This window comes from Nicotiana sylvestris, chromosome 1, assembly GCF_000393655.2.
Source record: "Nicotiana sylvestris chromosome 1, ASM39365v2, whole genome shotgun sequence".
Lineage (NCBI taxonomy): Eukaryota > Viridiplantae > Streptophyta > Magnoliopsida > Solanales > Solanaceae > Nicotiana > Nicotiana sylvestris.
The window spans coordinates 154,946,119-154,961,716 of NC_091057.1; the positions used below are offsets into that span (position 1 = coordinate 154,946,119).

Below are 15,598 nucleotides of genomic sequence, written 5' to 3' on the forward strand. Positions count from 1 at the left end.
AGAGGTGAAGTTTTTGTGTTGTAACTGGAAACTTCAGTTCTAGAGCTGAAGTTTTTGTGTTGTAACTGGAAAACTTCAGCTCTAGAGCTGAAATTTTTGTGTTGTAACTGGGAAACTTCAACTCTAGAGTTGAAGTTTTTTTTTGTAACTAGGAAACTTCAGCTCTCTAGAGCTGAAGTTTTTGTGTTGTAACTGGGAAACTTCAGCTCTAGAGCTGAAATTTTTGTGTTGTAACTGGGAAACTTCAACTCTAGAGTTGAAGTTTTTTTTTGTAACTGGGAAACTTCAGCTCTAGAGCTGAAGTTTTTGTGTTGTAACTAGAAACTTCAGCTCTAGAGCTGAAGTTTTTGTCTTTGTAACTTCAGCTCAATAGCTTTTGTATTGTTTTTGCAAAAAAAGACGACATATGTTGGAGAGATGTATACTCAGAATCTCAATAGTTTTTGCTACTTCTCTAATTATAAGATTATATGATAGCGACATAGAGAAACTATTCAATCCTGGGTAAGAAATTAACTGAAAGCTAAAGTTTGACTTTGTGCAGATATTTTGTTCTCTTTATTTTGTAAGTTTTGCGTTGGAACTACTCCGACAGATTCGATTACGCATAAAATGCATATGCAATTTTACAACACTTGGATGGTAAAATATTAGTAGAAACATGACATGACATGACATGACACAGAGGTATACTATTTAACCCCGGGACAGAAATTAACTGAATCTGAAAGTTTGACCATTTTAATATTTTATTATCTCATCAAATTGTTTATCGATCTGGCTTTGTTCAGAAATCCTTAGTATATTTGTTTTAGCTTCATTAATCAAAGAGAGCAATGTTGAAGTCATCGTTGTAGAAGAAAAAAAAATGAAGAAGGATAAGGAAAAGAGAAAGAGAACTGAAGTTATTTAAAAAGTGTGTACAAATTAAAAAATTGTAAAAAAATAAGTATAAGTTAAATAGTACGACCAAATAAGGGACAACATTCAATTTTTTTTCTTTTCCCTCGAACCATAAACCACACGACGCGGAAAAAGGAAAAACCCCAAAACACAAAACCCTGATTAACCTCTAAAACCTCAGGACTTTCGCACACTCCCACTACTTCCACCTTTCTTTCTCCGGCCGCTCTGCAAGTGAGGACGGTGGTGGTATTCAAAGATGGAGTACGTTAATCCGGAAGGTCTTCGCTTAGATGGTCGCCGTCCCATGGAGGTTTCTCTCTTTACACTACACCTCTATTCGCTCACATAATTTCCGTCTTTTTGATTTTAACTTCATTGCCTTTTTGTTTTGACTCGTTATGTACCTCTATGTGGAAATTTTACTTTCAGATGAGACAAATTCGTGCTGAAATAGGGGTTGTCTCAAGAGCTGATGGGTAACCGCTAACACTTCTTTCTATCACCATTAATGTTTATAGGTTAAATGTAACCACTGTTTTTGACTTGAACCATGATACATATGCAAATAACAAACAAAGAAAAAATACTTTGAGAAGTGTATATATATAATAAACCGTGAGTAATTTATTCGGTCTTTGTACCCAAAACATTAGATGCATGACATGTGTATTTTACATCAAATTCTATCCGGTGTTTGGTGCAAACATGGGTAGGTTTTTTCTGAACATTTTGAATCCTCTTTTGATGCTGCATCTTTTTGTATTTGAAACTGAATTTGTTTAATCCGATTATTTGCAGCTCTGCTTCTTTTGAAATGGGTAATACCAAAGTCATTGCTGCAGTTTATGGTCCTAGGGAGGTAAAATTCGTGTCACACTCAATCTGCCGATTCTACCCTTATTTGGATTGTGAATCAAATAAAATTGTTGTTTCTTGTTGTTTGCATTAATGGCAAGGAGAAGTAATGGTTATGGCCTTTGAACTGAAAAATAAAGGTGGAGGGAACTCGATCATGTAAGGTAGCAGTTTATATGACATTGTCTTACACGGTGGAGGGAATGTGGCTTGGTAAAACAAGAAATTTTTGATGGGTTGATCTGCTGACTTTTCAAATGTGGGGTGGCGGAAGAGAGGAATAGATAAATCTTTTGTGTGGATAATGTTATGGACTGTTCGGTAGCTTAGTCTTTGCAGTAATTTTACTAAGAAACCTGGTTAAACGGTTCTTCATTGATAGGCATGAAAATGGCTAGGGTAGGGTGGGTTTGGAGCAGAGAAGCATTACCCCCACCAAATTTCTGCTCCATCGCAATAAACATCCCCAAAGGAAACGGAGGAAGAATGTACAATGGATGTTTTATATTGTTTAGAAGTCAAGAAAAACATCACATTGAGATGCAAACTGGATAGATATCCATATGCTGGTGTATATGCACATCTACGAAAATATCTAATCACAACCACTGCGATCAATGATAACAATGATGATCTTAGTTTTGCTCTGTAAAAGGTTCATTCAATTGACTCTAATGTTAGTTTCATTATTCAGGTCCAGAACAGGAGCCAACAGATCAATGACCAGGCGCTGGTAAATTACCTTTCATGATGAATTATTAGAGTGTAAGATGTATCACCTTAAAAAGTGAGATGATATGATCTTTTCATTGGCTCTCTTTTAGGTACGATGCGAATATAGCATGGCTAATTTCAGCACTGGTGATCGCCGAAGAAAAAATAAGGGTGACAGGTGATTCTATGTTATGTTATAAGTCCTTCCTTCCGCTTTTTATGTGTTTTCATCCATACGATTATATCATCTGCTCTGCTGTCAGTTCCATTATAGAAAAAAATTTGATGCATGCTTGAAAATTTAATGGACAATATCGTATAAAACTGGTGGCAGAAGAACAGTTATCCCGGCTCTGGACTGAAGTACAAAAGATGGAAGGCATGATAGAGTATTAATGGTTATTGGATGGATAAGAAAAATTATACTATAGCCAAATGGAAGACTTTCGGACTGTTCAGGCACTGGTCCAGCCATGAAAGGGGTTGCTAGGATACTAGGATAGCAACTGTAGTCATAGTAGAAAAAGAAGCAAAGTTCTAGGAATACTTATAGTTCCCAAAGAATAACCCTTTATCATAAGACTGCAAAAGGCAGCAAAAAAACAAATTTTACACAGACAATGTAAATAATATCTAAAAATTTTAGTACGTGAAGTCTTAGCTTATTATCTATGATTACCCACAATTAACTAAGAAGCAGAGTTTATTCGATCTGTGTGACTTATGGTTATATGATGACATTTTGATGATAGCTTTGTTTTTTATTTGTAGGAGATCCACAGAGATATCTCTTGTTATTCGCCAGACAATGGAAGCTTGCATATTGACACACTTAATGCCTCGATCTCAGGTTCAAGTCCTCTTAACATCATTAACTTGAATAAGTAATGGAGGCTGACCTCCATTTACAATTTCTTGATTTTTACTTTTCAGATAGACATTTTTGTCCAAGTTCTCCAAGCAGATGGAGGTAAGCAGAACACCTTAGAGGGTTGTGTTAAATTAAATTTCAGTGACATATTGTTTTTGTCCAGAATCAATCAGAATAGGTATTTAGTTGTCTGGTGCCACGTGCAGCCCATATAATGCAGTTCGTCTATTTTGTTTGCCCTCTAGAACTTTAGTCCAACTAAGTTTAGTGCATTATTTAGGTACAAGATCAGCATGCATAAATGCTGCCACGCTGGCACTAGCTGATGCTGGGATTCCCATGCGTGATCTTGTCACATCGTGCAGTGCTGGATACCTGAACAGCACGCCTCTTCTTGGTAAATTAATTCTGAAATTTTTAGTTGATTTTCCGGTTCTTCATTTCTAACTGATTTTCAGTCTTTTCCAGTATTGATATGTGAATGATCTAGTTGAGATTACTTGTCAAACAGATCTAAACTACTTGGAAGACAGTGCTGGAGGCCCTGATGTCACCGTAGGAATTTTACCTAAGTTGGACAAAGTGACCCTTCTGCAGGTTTGTTAACTCCTTATTGGCAGTAGCGATTGAAATAAGGTATCCAAAGTACATTCTTTTTCTCCTGGCGAATCAATGAATAACCTTCTTGGTGCAGATGGATGCTAAACTACCCATAGATACTTTTGAAACTGTCATGCAATTAGCAGTTGAAGGCTGCAAAGCAGTGGAAAGCTATATCCGGGAAGTAAGACTGATAACTCATTGCGTTCTTCCTGGCTTCATATAATTGTTCCGATGAAAGCTTCTACATCAGCATCTCCTATTGCTCGTTTTTCAGATATTATTGGAAAACACCAAGAAGTTGGAGATTCGCCGAGGTGCATAGTTTTTAATAGTTCGAGGAGCTTTTATTGAGTTTTTGGTAAGATGTTACTCTTCCTAATTATAATGCTGACGTACTTTCTTGGTCAAGATTGCTAATGCTTTCCTCGAGGAAAATGAGAAGCAAAGAAAATTTGTGAGAACTCTATTGCTTGTTTCTTTCATGTCACTCTTGAAGCATTAGGAGGAAAAGACACGTTCCATCTCTTCCTTCTCTCTTTTTCCCGGGGGTGGGGCTGAGGTGGGTGTTGGTGGTGGGGGTTGAGGTTGTGGTTCGGGAGGCTAAGAGCGGCTTTTAGAATTGGAAGTATGTTCAGTCAAGCACCATGAGAAACGAATGTATTTGTTACAAATAATTGAAGATCGGTGAGGAAAACCTTATACTATACTTCTGAGAAATAATAAATATTGCAACGAGTACAAAATACAGGGCTAGACTAACAAGTTCATTTAATTAGTCCAATGGAGAAAGATAATGTGTAGCAAAATCTTTTTTCATAGAAAACGATAGGTCATCATGTTTTGTCATCTTCTAGCATAAACTTGTAATCTTCAGGTTTGACATAGCAAAATGGCGTCTCAAAATTTTTTCTGCTTGCGTTTCTGGAGTTGCATTTAAGTGGAAATAAAGCATATGAAAACAGGCACCTGCTCGGGCTACAATAATTTAAGCCAAACTAAGCAAGTGCAATTTTTATACATAATATAATTCTTGTACCTTCTCTGTGTGATACAAAGCTTAGGTGTGGCTTTTCCTATTTAATTGCTGTAAAGCACGAGGCACTTATCTATGGCAGATTCTTTGACCCCCAGTTTATTCTTATTGTTTCCAGTTTGCTATAAATGCCAAAAGACAAATTGGGATCCTGGTTGTGCTGCTGCAATCTCTCTAAACAATGGTGGATCAAGAAGTTAACCGTACAAATCTGCGAGAACCTGTGGAGAAAATGATCTTCCCTAGTGTTTCTGGCTTGCCTAATGTCTTTTGTAGTCATGTTGCAGTGGTTGTAGGATGTGTACTTTATGGATCCATATTATATTTGAAGATTAATGTGCGCTAAAGTTAATTTGGAACTGTATCGAAGAAGTTTTTGGTACGGGAGACCATAGGAGAAGCCCATCGTTTACTGTTTAATTCTAATTTTGGTCTTGGAAAGTAATATGGTTTTGCATTTTAAAGTATCTCAATATAGGCAGATTATTTACAGTGTGTTGGAGAAAATTGTCAGAATTAAGCATTTGATGGACCAATAACCGTTTCACTTTCATGATTTACGCCGGTAGACTAACCAAATTAACAGATTAAGGCTAAATAACTTTTCTTTTCATATTAATCGCAACATTCAAACAAGGATACAGTGGCAACCACGAGTGACGCTATGCAGTTTATAACTACAGAAAAGTTTTTTATCTTCTCTTCACCAAATGACATTAAGTCATGAAGATAGAATCAGTTTTACATACCTGAAAATATGCAATGCAAACATTACTCTGCGAAAACTTCTCTTTCAGAAGATAAAACACCAAGCAGCCATTCCAAAAAAACAATAGGCTTTGGCGGTTCATAACAGCAGTTCAATGACTAGTATAACAACACATCATTACATCATCATTAACAAGTAAATAAACCTACTATAGAGTTTGTAGTTCCTCATTAAGCTGCTGAGCCTTTACTAAAATCTTCTGCCCAGACTTTTAAGGATTAAAGATCACAAAAACTCGATGGCACGACCACAAGCTCTACACGACCAGTCCATTCCTCTCCTGGCTTCAATGTGATGGGTTTCTCTATTGCTGCCCCGTCAACACAAAGCATCTGCTTGTACTCCTCGTCACCAAAATCCGCCATTGCTTTGGATTTCTTATCCCATGGATTCCACACAACTGAAAAGACAGAGCAACAGACACCAAAAGGTTTTAGCTATGCAAATTAGAGTTGGTAAAATCTTTCATGCTTCTTTGGCAACTTCTACCATCACGCTATAATGCACCAAAAGTTTCTATAATACTACAAATTAACTTGTGATGTCTGAAGTCCTTGTATTGATGCTACATGCCTTGCATAATTGTTGCCAACAGAGAAGTACCTCTCTCTCAGGATTACAGAAATGAGCAGGTTTGTTAAGAGAAGAATAAATGACTCGAAGATACTAAAGTAGAATCAAGGTAAAAATATAGCCTTAAGGGTGCAGCACATGTTAATGGATACTTCCATTTGAGGACATTTTCTTTCTCCATGTTAAATTGAGATACTTACCAGTATCTGGCAATCCTTCCTTCCTTATCAGATATGTTCGTTTCCTTTCATGATCAAGAACAGCAATACGATTTGGAGAACTAACATAGACTCTGTCGATCTGCAAGAAACATGAATACTTCTTAATCTCATAAGCCACAATAAAGGAACACCTTACAGTTGAACGAACGGACTGATTTATCTCATTTATAAAGGTAGAATTAATGCCTTCAATTCTGAAAGATAAGGTGAACACCAAGTATTTCAACTTCTTCCTAATAAATTCAGGAAAAAATCATAAGATGTAAAGCATCGTTGCTCCGAGTAGGTTGAGGAGAGACTGCAAAGTAAATGCCTAGATAATTATCTTTAGAGCAATATTCCAGAATCAATGCTTCTTTGTTCAATTTAGAATTAATCTGACAAATCTATGGTAATGCAAAGCAAAAAAGAATCACCTCTTATCTTTCTTAGGGCTCATTGTAAGGGTCCAAGATTGTTAAATACCAAGGAAAAGGTCTTATATTGAGCCACTCTTGAAGCTATCTTACAAATGCAACCACGATTGATGAGATTTCCTCTCTCATCTATAACCACAAATTTTGAGATGATGTAGGTTGTATTGAAAAATATACCTCAGATTCAAAAGTTATAGCATCTCCTTGTTCTGTAAAGCGTTCTTTCTGGCACAGATTGTCTAGATAATCCAGTGTTTCTAAACCTTCAATCCTTATTTCACTGTGGATAAGATTCATGTAACAGTCTATGAGATATTGGAAAGAATAAATCATCAAATTATTGTGCAATACGCAACATATTATGAAGACATAAAACAAAATGCCTCTCTGAAATTTGAACGGCTACAATATTTTTACAGAAAAAAGTACAAGATGTTGGGGAAGTGATAAAATGTTGAAAAACAGAACGTAATAAAATTCATGAATATGTTACAAAGAGCAGAGAGAGAACAGCATACCTTATGTCTGAAACAGAGAAGTATGTATGATAAGCAAATGAGAAGCTGAATTGTTTGCCATTGATGTTTCTAACACGAGATATCAAGGACAAGCTTCCGTCTGATGCCAGCGAAACCCGAAGGCGAAACTCAAAACTGGAAAACAATAATGAAGAGACTCATTAGCAACTTTGAAAGCTATAACTGTCAGAAACCAAGTAAGCATAGAACTGACTTTTGACATGAATTAAAGTCAGAAGTTGACATTCATTTCTCGCATGAAAGTATACGACGCTTTCATATCTATCTCTGAAATTTTTTGCCATCATGGTCACAACTCACAATAACCTAAATACTATGACTCAGCAGAAAATAATCGTGAGAGCTTCCAGTTTCATGAAACTGAAAGCATCTAAGTTAGCTGAATTTAATCATAGTTATTTATATAGATGTTGTATTCATGATCAGATTCTCATGAAATCATTTTCAAATCCAAAGAGGATTCTGAGATACAAAGTCTAGATCCATTTAAGTTAAAACAATAGCAAATTTTGATAGGCAATGAATAGCTTTGATTCAATATCCGAAGCTCCATACTGAAACCAACTAGAGTTTCAGATCATACCCATGAGGCCAGAATTTCAGATCATCTTCTGAAGGTTTCAGCAGTAAGTCAATGAAAGATTTTCCTTGCGGGTCATATGAGTATAGAGATGGAGGGTCATCCTCAATGGTCCAGATTTTGTTTCTTGCAAATCCAAGTTGCTCAAGTGAACCACCATTTCCATACTACAGCATATTTGAGATAATCAAACAAATTGTTGTAAAATAGTACTCATCGAAAGAAATTCAAGAAGATAGGCAGAATTACACATTCAGAGGTACCTGTGGAAAGCAAACAGAGATTCCTCCTCGTGTAGCTTTCGGAGACTTGAAGATGCTCTAAGACATAAGGGCAAACGTAGAAACAGAATCAGCCCTCACACTTATTCAATTACAAATACTGGTTTTCGCGAAGCGCATAGCATTACAAGTAAGCAATAGATGATGTAACTCATAATATCCTCAATGAGTAAATTTTGCAGGACACCCTCAATGAGTAAATTTTGCACAATTCTGCTAAGTCTTGACTACAACATTCGAGAAACCTCTAGTTCCAATCTTTACACCGTAAAACAAGTGATAAAGAACTTAAAGAAACTTTTTAAAATTAAAAAAAGTTAGAATTCAAAGAAATCTCCACTCTTAGAAGCTTTAGATCTCCAGCGCTAGACAATTCGTTTACTCATAAGAATTAACCGCTAGTAAAATGGAAAACCCCACCTTACTGCTGTTGAATAGGAGCTCTTCCCCTCTGTCATTCCGCCAAGAAGTAACTTGTCCTCCTTGCAAGCTCACCTGGATTCAGAGGAAATTGTCAATAACCATGTGGGGTGGGGTTTTTTTTTTTTTTTTTGGGGGGGGGGGGGGGAAGGTCTGCTAATTGGAGATCCCATTCCAAACTACAGCAGTTTATAAAAACATAAACGAGCATGTAATTGACGGGGGATTTGAAGGATGATTTCTTTCACAAGTGATCTAACAGATGATTTAGAATCATAAATTCATTAGATTTAATTAAAGTAAGAGAGAGTTAACAGAATCTAACCCGTAAAGAGGCACCCTGAGAGTTACGAAGCAAAACCTGATCAATCCCATTCCAATCTTTTGTTACTTCAATTGCTGCTGTATGATCCCAGATTGGTGCATACTGCCCCATTTTCAAATTGCACTTTTGCTCCTTGTTTCACAATATTTCTAAAAAAAGGCTTGAAACCCTTATTTTCTGCTGTTTGAACCTAAAACTACTGCCAGCAATGTATCGACAAATTCCTCCAGTATATTGGATTTATATCCAGCTATCTTAGACACAATCCTTCCTGGAAGCTTGTAATCTAGTGATCCCAAAAATATAAAAGGCCTCAACCGTAATCTGCCTTTCCTACTCCGAACCTTGTCACGACCTCTCACATTCAATGTACATTTACTCAAATCTGACTTCTACTTTGCAACAACAAAAAGCAACATCAGCTTCTTAAGCTACCTCAAGAAACCAACAAAATTTGACATTTGGCAACTGCATAGAAGCACTCAAATCCTAGCTAAATTCACGGTGAGGCATGTGATATTTACCTAAGCAAAAAGACAAGTAAACTTTTGTAAGTTAATGGACTAACAAACATACAAAGAAAGGGAAAATTCAGTTTTACTATGAACTTCAATAAAATATACCACAAAATTATTAAAACAAGATAAAATCCCCAGTCCCCATTCAAATCTCAAGTTTCAAAACTTTCAACTAACAGTTTCAGTAAAATTAAAAAGCCTAAAATCTCTAACAACCCATTTGGAAAAACTGAATTAAAGGTAGTGAATATGTACCTAATATTTCCAGAAATGTACAAAGGAAGCAATAAACTTACAAAGATAGATAAACCCAGTTCAAGGAAGCAAGAAAATACGAATAAAATAAAGAAAAAACATAAAGATCTAGACTTTATTCAATGCACAGAGTAGGAATGGAGTATAATGTAAACAAGTAGGAAAAATAAGTTAACAGTACATTAATTAACAGTAATTAAGACATGAAACACCGAACAATAATAAGAATAATTAAAGAATTAAACCTGGCTTAACAGGCAAAACTTGGAAACTTCGGAATAGCTCAAGTATAATACTGCATTAACAATTAATGGGGTGAAGTAAAAATTGAATCTTTTTTATTTCTGTGCAGGAGAGAGAGAGAGAGAGAGAGAGAGAGAGAGAGAGGAAGAAGAAAGGACGTGAAGATACGAAGAGGTACAAGTTGATGTACAAATGGGTCAAGATTTAGAAATAAAAAGGGAGGGATTTTCTTGGACAGTAACAATTCAATATTCAATTAAATTATTAGACACTTGGGAAAAATAAAAGAAATATAAAAAAGTCGAATTAATCAGAGAATGAGTTTTAATTTTGAGTGAGGTCAAAGAGGACAGATATATATAGTTGGCTATAATATGGGAGGTGGGATCAAAGGTTCAGGTGCTAATTGATATAGTGTCAACCCATGACAATCAACACTATTTAAGACAAAAACATATCGAACATTAAAATAGATCATAATACTTACTCGTATATGTGGATGCATTAAAACAATAGTAAATGCCTAATATGTACGTATTTATTATGTAAAATATTATTAGTAGTTATCTTTTCACCCAAGTCGATCAATGATTTAAGTTTTTTGGGATTGTTCTAAGCATTATCTCGAGATTATAGTCCTAGGAATAATCTTTGAACTAATTTATTCCACTTGAGAGATAAGATAAAATAATTTTAAGTGCGACAAAAATCTAGAATTCAGTCTGAGATTAAATTTATATTATGTTTGATGTACATATAAAATAAATTTATACCGTCAAACGGTCACGCGTACCAAACGATTCTTAGGGTTCAACATCTGAGGCTTTTAATATTGAATCCATTATATATTAAATATTATGGATTTATGAATATTATTTATTGTAATTTTAATAGACTTAAAATATAAATTTATATGCAATACCAAAGGTATGCGAAAGGCTACGTACGCCTATGCTTTTCACTACTTGACATATAGATTGGTGCATGTAAGGGGTTTACATAAAATTTGTTCCCTGGTACTGCTTTTATGATTTATACCAATGAAAGTGGCGTTGTTATTATTTAAAGAGTGAAACAGTTTTTTTCTTCAATTATTATTTTCAGTCTTTTACTACAAAAGTAATCAACACATTTTATGTATTTTATAAACTTATTTAAAAAGAGAATTAAAAAATTCATGTTTGAATTTGCACTAAAAATATAGATGTTAAATCTTATACTCTGAAATCTGCCATTCTTTTTAAATATAGAGTTTAGGAATCTTTTTTAGGAAAAAAAATGAATAAAGTTCTCGGTAAATAAATTTACTATTTGATGGAAGGGTTCTAACTTTTTTCTATTTCTGTTTGTACATTAGGTGTCTTTAGCAAACTCATTCTCCTATCAAATTAAGGTTTGAAGTCGTATGATTATTTAATTTGATCATACCTTATTTTAACATGACGTCACATCTCCATACCCCAAAATATCATCACCTTGTTGGATAGATATCAAAAACATTTCTTTTGGGGCTCAACATCCCCCCAAAAAAGAAAATACATCTGCTTAAATGGGGGATAGTTACACAATCAAAACTTCACGGAGGTCTTGGCATTCAGAATCTCTCCATTAAAAATAAAGCCCTACTAGCAAACAGCCTGGCGATTTTTTAAGAATTCGTATCTTTTTAGGCATCAATACTTCTCACGACTTACACAAATTCTAAAAAGACCTCCTTTATTTGGAAAAACATCCAACAAAAATGGAAATACTACCAACTAGGATCTAAATGGATAATCTCCACTGGCAACCATATCAAATTTTTGACTAACAGCTGAATTGATCACAACACCCCCTTTAGATCTTTAATTCAAGGTCCATTACCACTCTTAGAATCCCAACGCCCAATTAGCTCCTACATCCGTAATAATAGTTGGGACCTTAATAAATCACCCTTCCATCTCCCTCAGGTTATACTCATTAACATCCACTTACCCCAATACACAACCCACCATGATAATCTTATTTGGAACCTCATAACTTCGGGATAATTTACTGTACAATCATGTTAGTACTCCTCATTAACATCAACTGCTCCTTCTAGAAATCATACTTGGATATGAAAACTGCCCACTCCACCTAAAATCATGTACTTCCTTTGGCTTTACAGCCATCACAGGCTACCTACAAATGCCTACTTAGAGCGCCTTAACATTATCAACAATAATCTTTGTCCTAATTATTTTATGGCTGAGGAGACTATACAACATGTCTTTTTTGAGTGCTATGCCTCACGACCTTTTTGGGAACACCTGGGCCTTCTCCATTTTATCGACACCCTCCAACAACTAACCATTTCCTAATGAAGCGACTCAAACTATTAATCAAACAATATCCACACCATACCCCCTATAACATCCCTCCGTCACCCCTAATTCCTTTTTGTTTATAGAGTATTTGGCTCCAACGTAACCAAAATCTTTTTCATCAACACTCTACTCTTGTTACCTACTTACAAATTATTAATAGAGCTGCGGAGTTCCACTTTCTCGTACCCCCGCCACACAGGAACACACAACCCACACCTCTCAACATCAAATGGAATCCATCACCCCACAACCACTACAAATTAAACATCGATGGAGCGGCTTCTAGGACTCCAGGGTTAAATAAAATAGGAGGGGTCGTAAGATCCTCGGATGGGAACTTGATATTAGGATATTCACAACATATATAATTTGACACTAGCATACAAATGGAGCTAATACCATTACTTTACGGCTTACGCTTGTCCTTATATCATGGTTACTATCCATTGGAGATTAATCTTGATGTCAAGGAGGTAATCACATTAATCCATACAAATAATCCTCACTATACTAATTTGATTAATGACTGTAGGTTGCTGCCCTGGCAGCTGGGCGATCCTCTTCTACGACATATATACAGGGAGGCAAATATGGTAGCTGACGTCTGGCAAAATATGGTACCCAATTACCATGCAGCAGTGACATACAACTTTTTGATGCACCACCACCTTTTGTCTACCAAGTCTTCCAGTCGGACAAAGCATGCATAGAGAGACAGAGACTTGTAAACTCTTGGGTTTTTGTTACACCTGTATTGGGAAAAACTGAGTCTGAATATTGAAGATGATGTGTCATGACACGTGGACTGGTCAAAAGGTCAAGACGCAATAAATAGCCAAGAGGCACGGGCGATAACAGATAGGGGGAAAAAAAGTAACATAAGTGTGGACCGTTACTAAAATAGGTACGAGTCTCGTACCTATTCGAGTCGTTTAAAGATCAAAGATCAGAAGAAGTTGAAGATACGAATCTGATGACGTAAAAAAGTTTGAATACAACATTAAATGTCAAATACGTTAGAGAATCTGAATTAAATAGAAATGATTGTATAACGTTTCTTTTAAATATCATTTATTGCTCATAATTGCCTCATTAAGACAAATGCATTATATCTTCTCAAAGAATCAACTATAAAAGGGGAAGGACTAAACATCTGTAAGGACACGAAACACGATTGAGATCTTACCGAAATACAAAACTATTTACTGCTTTACCATCATTCTCAAAAATATTTTATTTTCGTCTCCTGATTATCAGTGACCCGAATTTCTTTCTAGCTTTGATCAAAGACTTAGATTTTTGGTTAAACAAATTGGTTCCGTTACCGGGAATCTGATAATCTTTTCTTTTAAGCTACATCTTGTCCATTGTTATCACCATGTCAAACAACAACACCAACAATAATAATGAAAACATTTTGGGAAACCCTGAAAATCAAATCCATCAAAATCAAGGAGATTTACATAACATTGAAGTGATTCCCTCCCCTCAAAATTCACCACGTCAATCTCGTGAAGGCACTCCTGAATCTCGTGCTGATCAATAAGAACAATCTGGACACTTTGAAGGTGGTACAATGAAGTTTTACAAAAACTAATTGATGCACAGGTCGGCAAAGCTCTTCAGGCTCTAGTTAGTCGACTGCCTGCTGCACCACCCACACCAACTCCTAATAATAATACATTGGAGAATCTCCGTTCTGGTCTTGTTAATTCTGGAAATTGAGGAACCACCAGTGAACCACAGGAAGGGGAACCAGGTAATTCAAATAATTCCTATTTGAAAAATTTAGTACTAACTTTGCAGAAACAGATTAAGGAACAAAATGAACGTATTGAGCAAATCCCTGGAGTTCCGCCTGTAATAAAAGGAGTTGACATGGACAAATACTCACAACAACCTTGGAAGCCAAGTGCTGCTCCCCTTCCAATTCCGAAAAAGTTCAAAATGCCTGACATCCCGAAATATGATGGTACTACAGACCCACGTGACCACGTGACTGCATTTACAACAGGCGTAAAAGGCAACGACTTGACCAAACAAGAAATTGAATCAGTACTGGTCAAAGAAATTTGGAGAAACACTCACCAAGGGTGCATTAACCTGGTATTCTCTTTTATCTGAAAATTCTATAAATTCTTTTGCTGAGCTTGCAGATTCTTTTATTAAAGCACATTCGGGAGCACAAAAGGTTGAGAAAAGAATGGAAGATATTTTCAAAATCAAACAAGGAGATTCAGAGTTGCTCAGAGACTTTGTTGATAGATTCCAGCATGAAAGAATGACTCTACCCCGTGTGCCTGACAACTGGGCTGCAATAGCTTTTGCAAGTAATTTAAATGACAAAAGTTCTGAAGCCACGAGAAGACTCAAAGAAAGCCTTCGAGAATTCCCTGCAACCACGTGGAATGATGTTTACAACAGGTATAGTACGAAGCTGCGAATTGAAGAAGATACCGTACCTAAGTTTCATCATGAAGAAAGGGGTGGTTCCAGAAGATCAGAAACCGAAAAAAGATCAGGTAAAAACAGGTACGATCCATATATGGGACCTGTAGGAAAAGACCCACGGTCAAAACAAGATAGCCATCAATATGATCAAAAATCGAGGAATAGGGACTCTGGTTCTTCATCGAAATTCAGAAATGATCGAAACGGACAAGAGTCACGAGATGATGACAGAAGTTTAAAGGCACAGTTCGGCGGATATAACTTTAGTGTCACTACCTCCGAGCTCGTGGCTGTTTTGAGAAGTATGGGAGATAAGGTGCGGTGGCCAAAAGAGATGCGGTCAAATCTAAATAGACGCAATCCAGATCATTGGTGCGAATTCCACAATGATCATGGGCACAAAACTTCAGAATGTAGATTCTTGCAGAGTGAAGTGGACCATCTATTGAAGCAAGGGTACCTCACTGAGTTATTTAGTGAAAAAGGTAAACAGGCCTATATGAAAAATAGGCAAGAGCCACCAAAGCCTCCTTCACCCAAGAGAACAGTGAATGTGATAAGTGGGGGGGGGGGGAGGGGGAAGATATTCACGGCATAACCTACACAGCCTCCAACAAAGTTTCTAAAGTAACAATTACACACGGGAAATGGGTATGGTAGGTTTTAGAAAATGAAAG

The 15,598-nt window shown here is 36.2% G+C and overlaps 2 protein-coding genes across 2 annotated transcripts; one reads left to right on the forward strand and one right to left on the reverse strand.

Annotated features, from left to right (window-relative positions):
- The first annotated feature begins 1,009 nt into the window (after nt 1-1,009).
- Nucleotides 1,010-5,446, forward strand: LOC104222735 (exosome complex component RRP41 homolog). The gene is made up of 12 exons (XM_009774017.2): nt 1,010-1,216; nt 1,336-1,382; nt 1,705-1,765; nt 2,456-2,494; nt 2,586-2,653; nt 3,247-3,325; nt 3,409-3,445; nt 3,627-3,743; nt 3,858-3,943; nt 4,041-4,130; nt 4,224-4,307; nt 5,101-5,446. The coding sequence occupies exons 1-11, from the start codon at nt 1,163-1,165 to the stop codon at nt 4,269-4,271; spliced, it is 726 nt and encodes a 241-aa protein (XP_009772319.1). The 5' UTR covers nt 1,010-1,162; the 3' UTR covers nt 4,272-4,307; nt 5,101-5,446.
- Nucleotides 5,447-5,652: 206 nt separating this feature from the next.
- On the reverse strand, nt 5,653-10,308 carry LOC104222734 (putative glucose-6-phosphate 1-epimerase). Its single transcript, XM_009774014.2, has 9 exons — nt 10,125-10,308; nt 9,107-9,630; nt 8,782-8,856; nt 8,344-8,400; nt 8,084-8,247; nt 7,480-7,614; nt 7,139-7,241; nt 6,525-6,624; nt 5,653-6,151 (listed from the first exon to the last, which is right to left on the reverse strand). Exons 2-9 carry the CDS (start codon nt 9,215-9,217, stop codon nt 5,970-5,972), a joined length of 927 nt encoding a protein of 308 aa, XP_009772316.1. The 5' UTR covers nt 9,218-9,630; nt 10,125-10,308; the 3' UTR covers nt 5,653-5,969.
- Nucleotides 10,309-15,598: the final 5,290 nt, after the last annotated feature.

Bases quoted from the DNA above. Each gene is read 5' to 3' on its own strand.
- LOC104222734 (XM_009774014.2), bottom strand. From the start codon at position 9,217: ATGGGGCAGTATGCACCAATCTGGGATCATACAGCAGCAATTGAAGTA. The intron at 8,401-8,781 runs GTGGGGTTTTCC...CTTATGTCTTAG, and splicing joins TCCTATTCAACAGCAGTAAG to AGCATCTTCAAGTCTCCGAA. The intron at 6,152-6,524 runs GTAAGTATCTCA...CTGTCTTTTCAG, and splicing joins GGAAGGATTGCCAGATACTG to TTGTGTGGAATCCATGGGAT.
- LOC104222735 (XM_009774017.2), top strand. From the start codon at position 1,163: ATGGAGTACGTTAATCCGGAAGGTCTTCGCTTAGATGGTCGCCGTCCC. The intron at 1,766-2,455 runs GTAAAATTCGTG...TTCATTATTCAG, and splicing joins CAGTTTATGGTCCTAGGGAG to GTCCAGAACAGGAGCCAACA. The intron at 3,326-3,408 runs GTTCAAGTCCTC...TTTACTTTTCAG, and splicing joins ACTTAATGCCTCGATCTCAG to ATAGACATTTTTGTCCAAGT.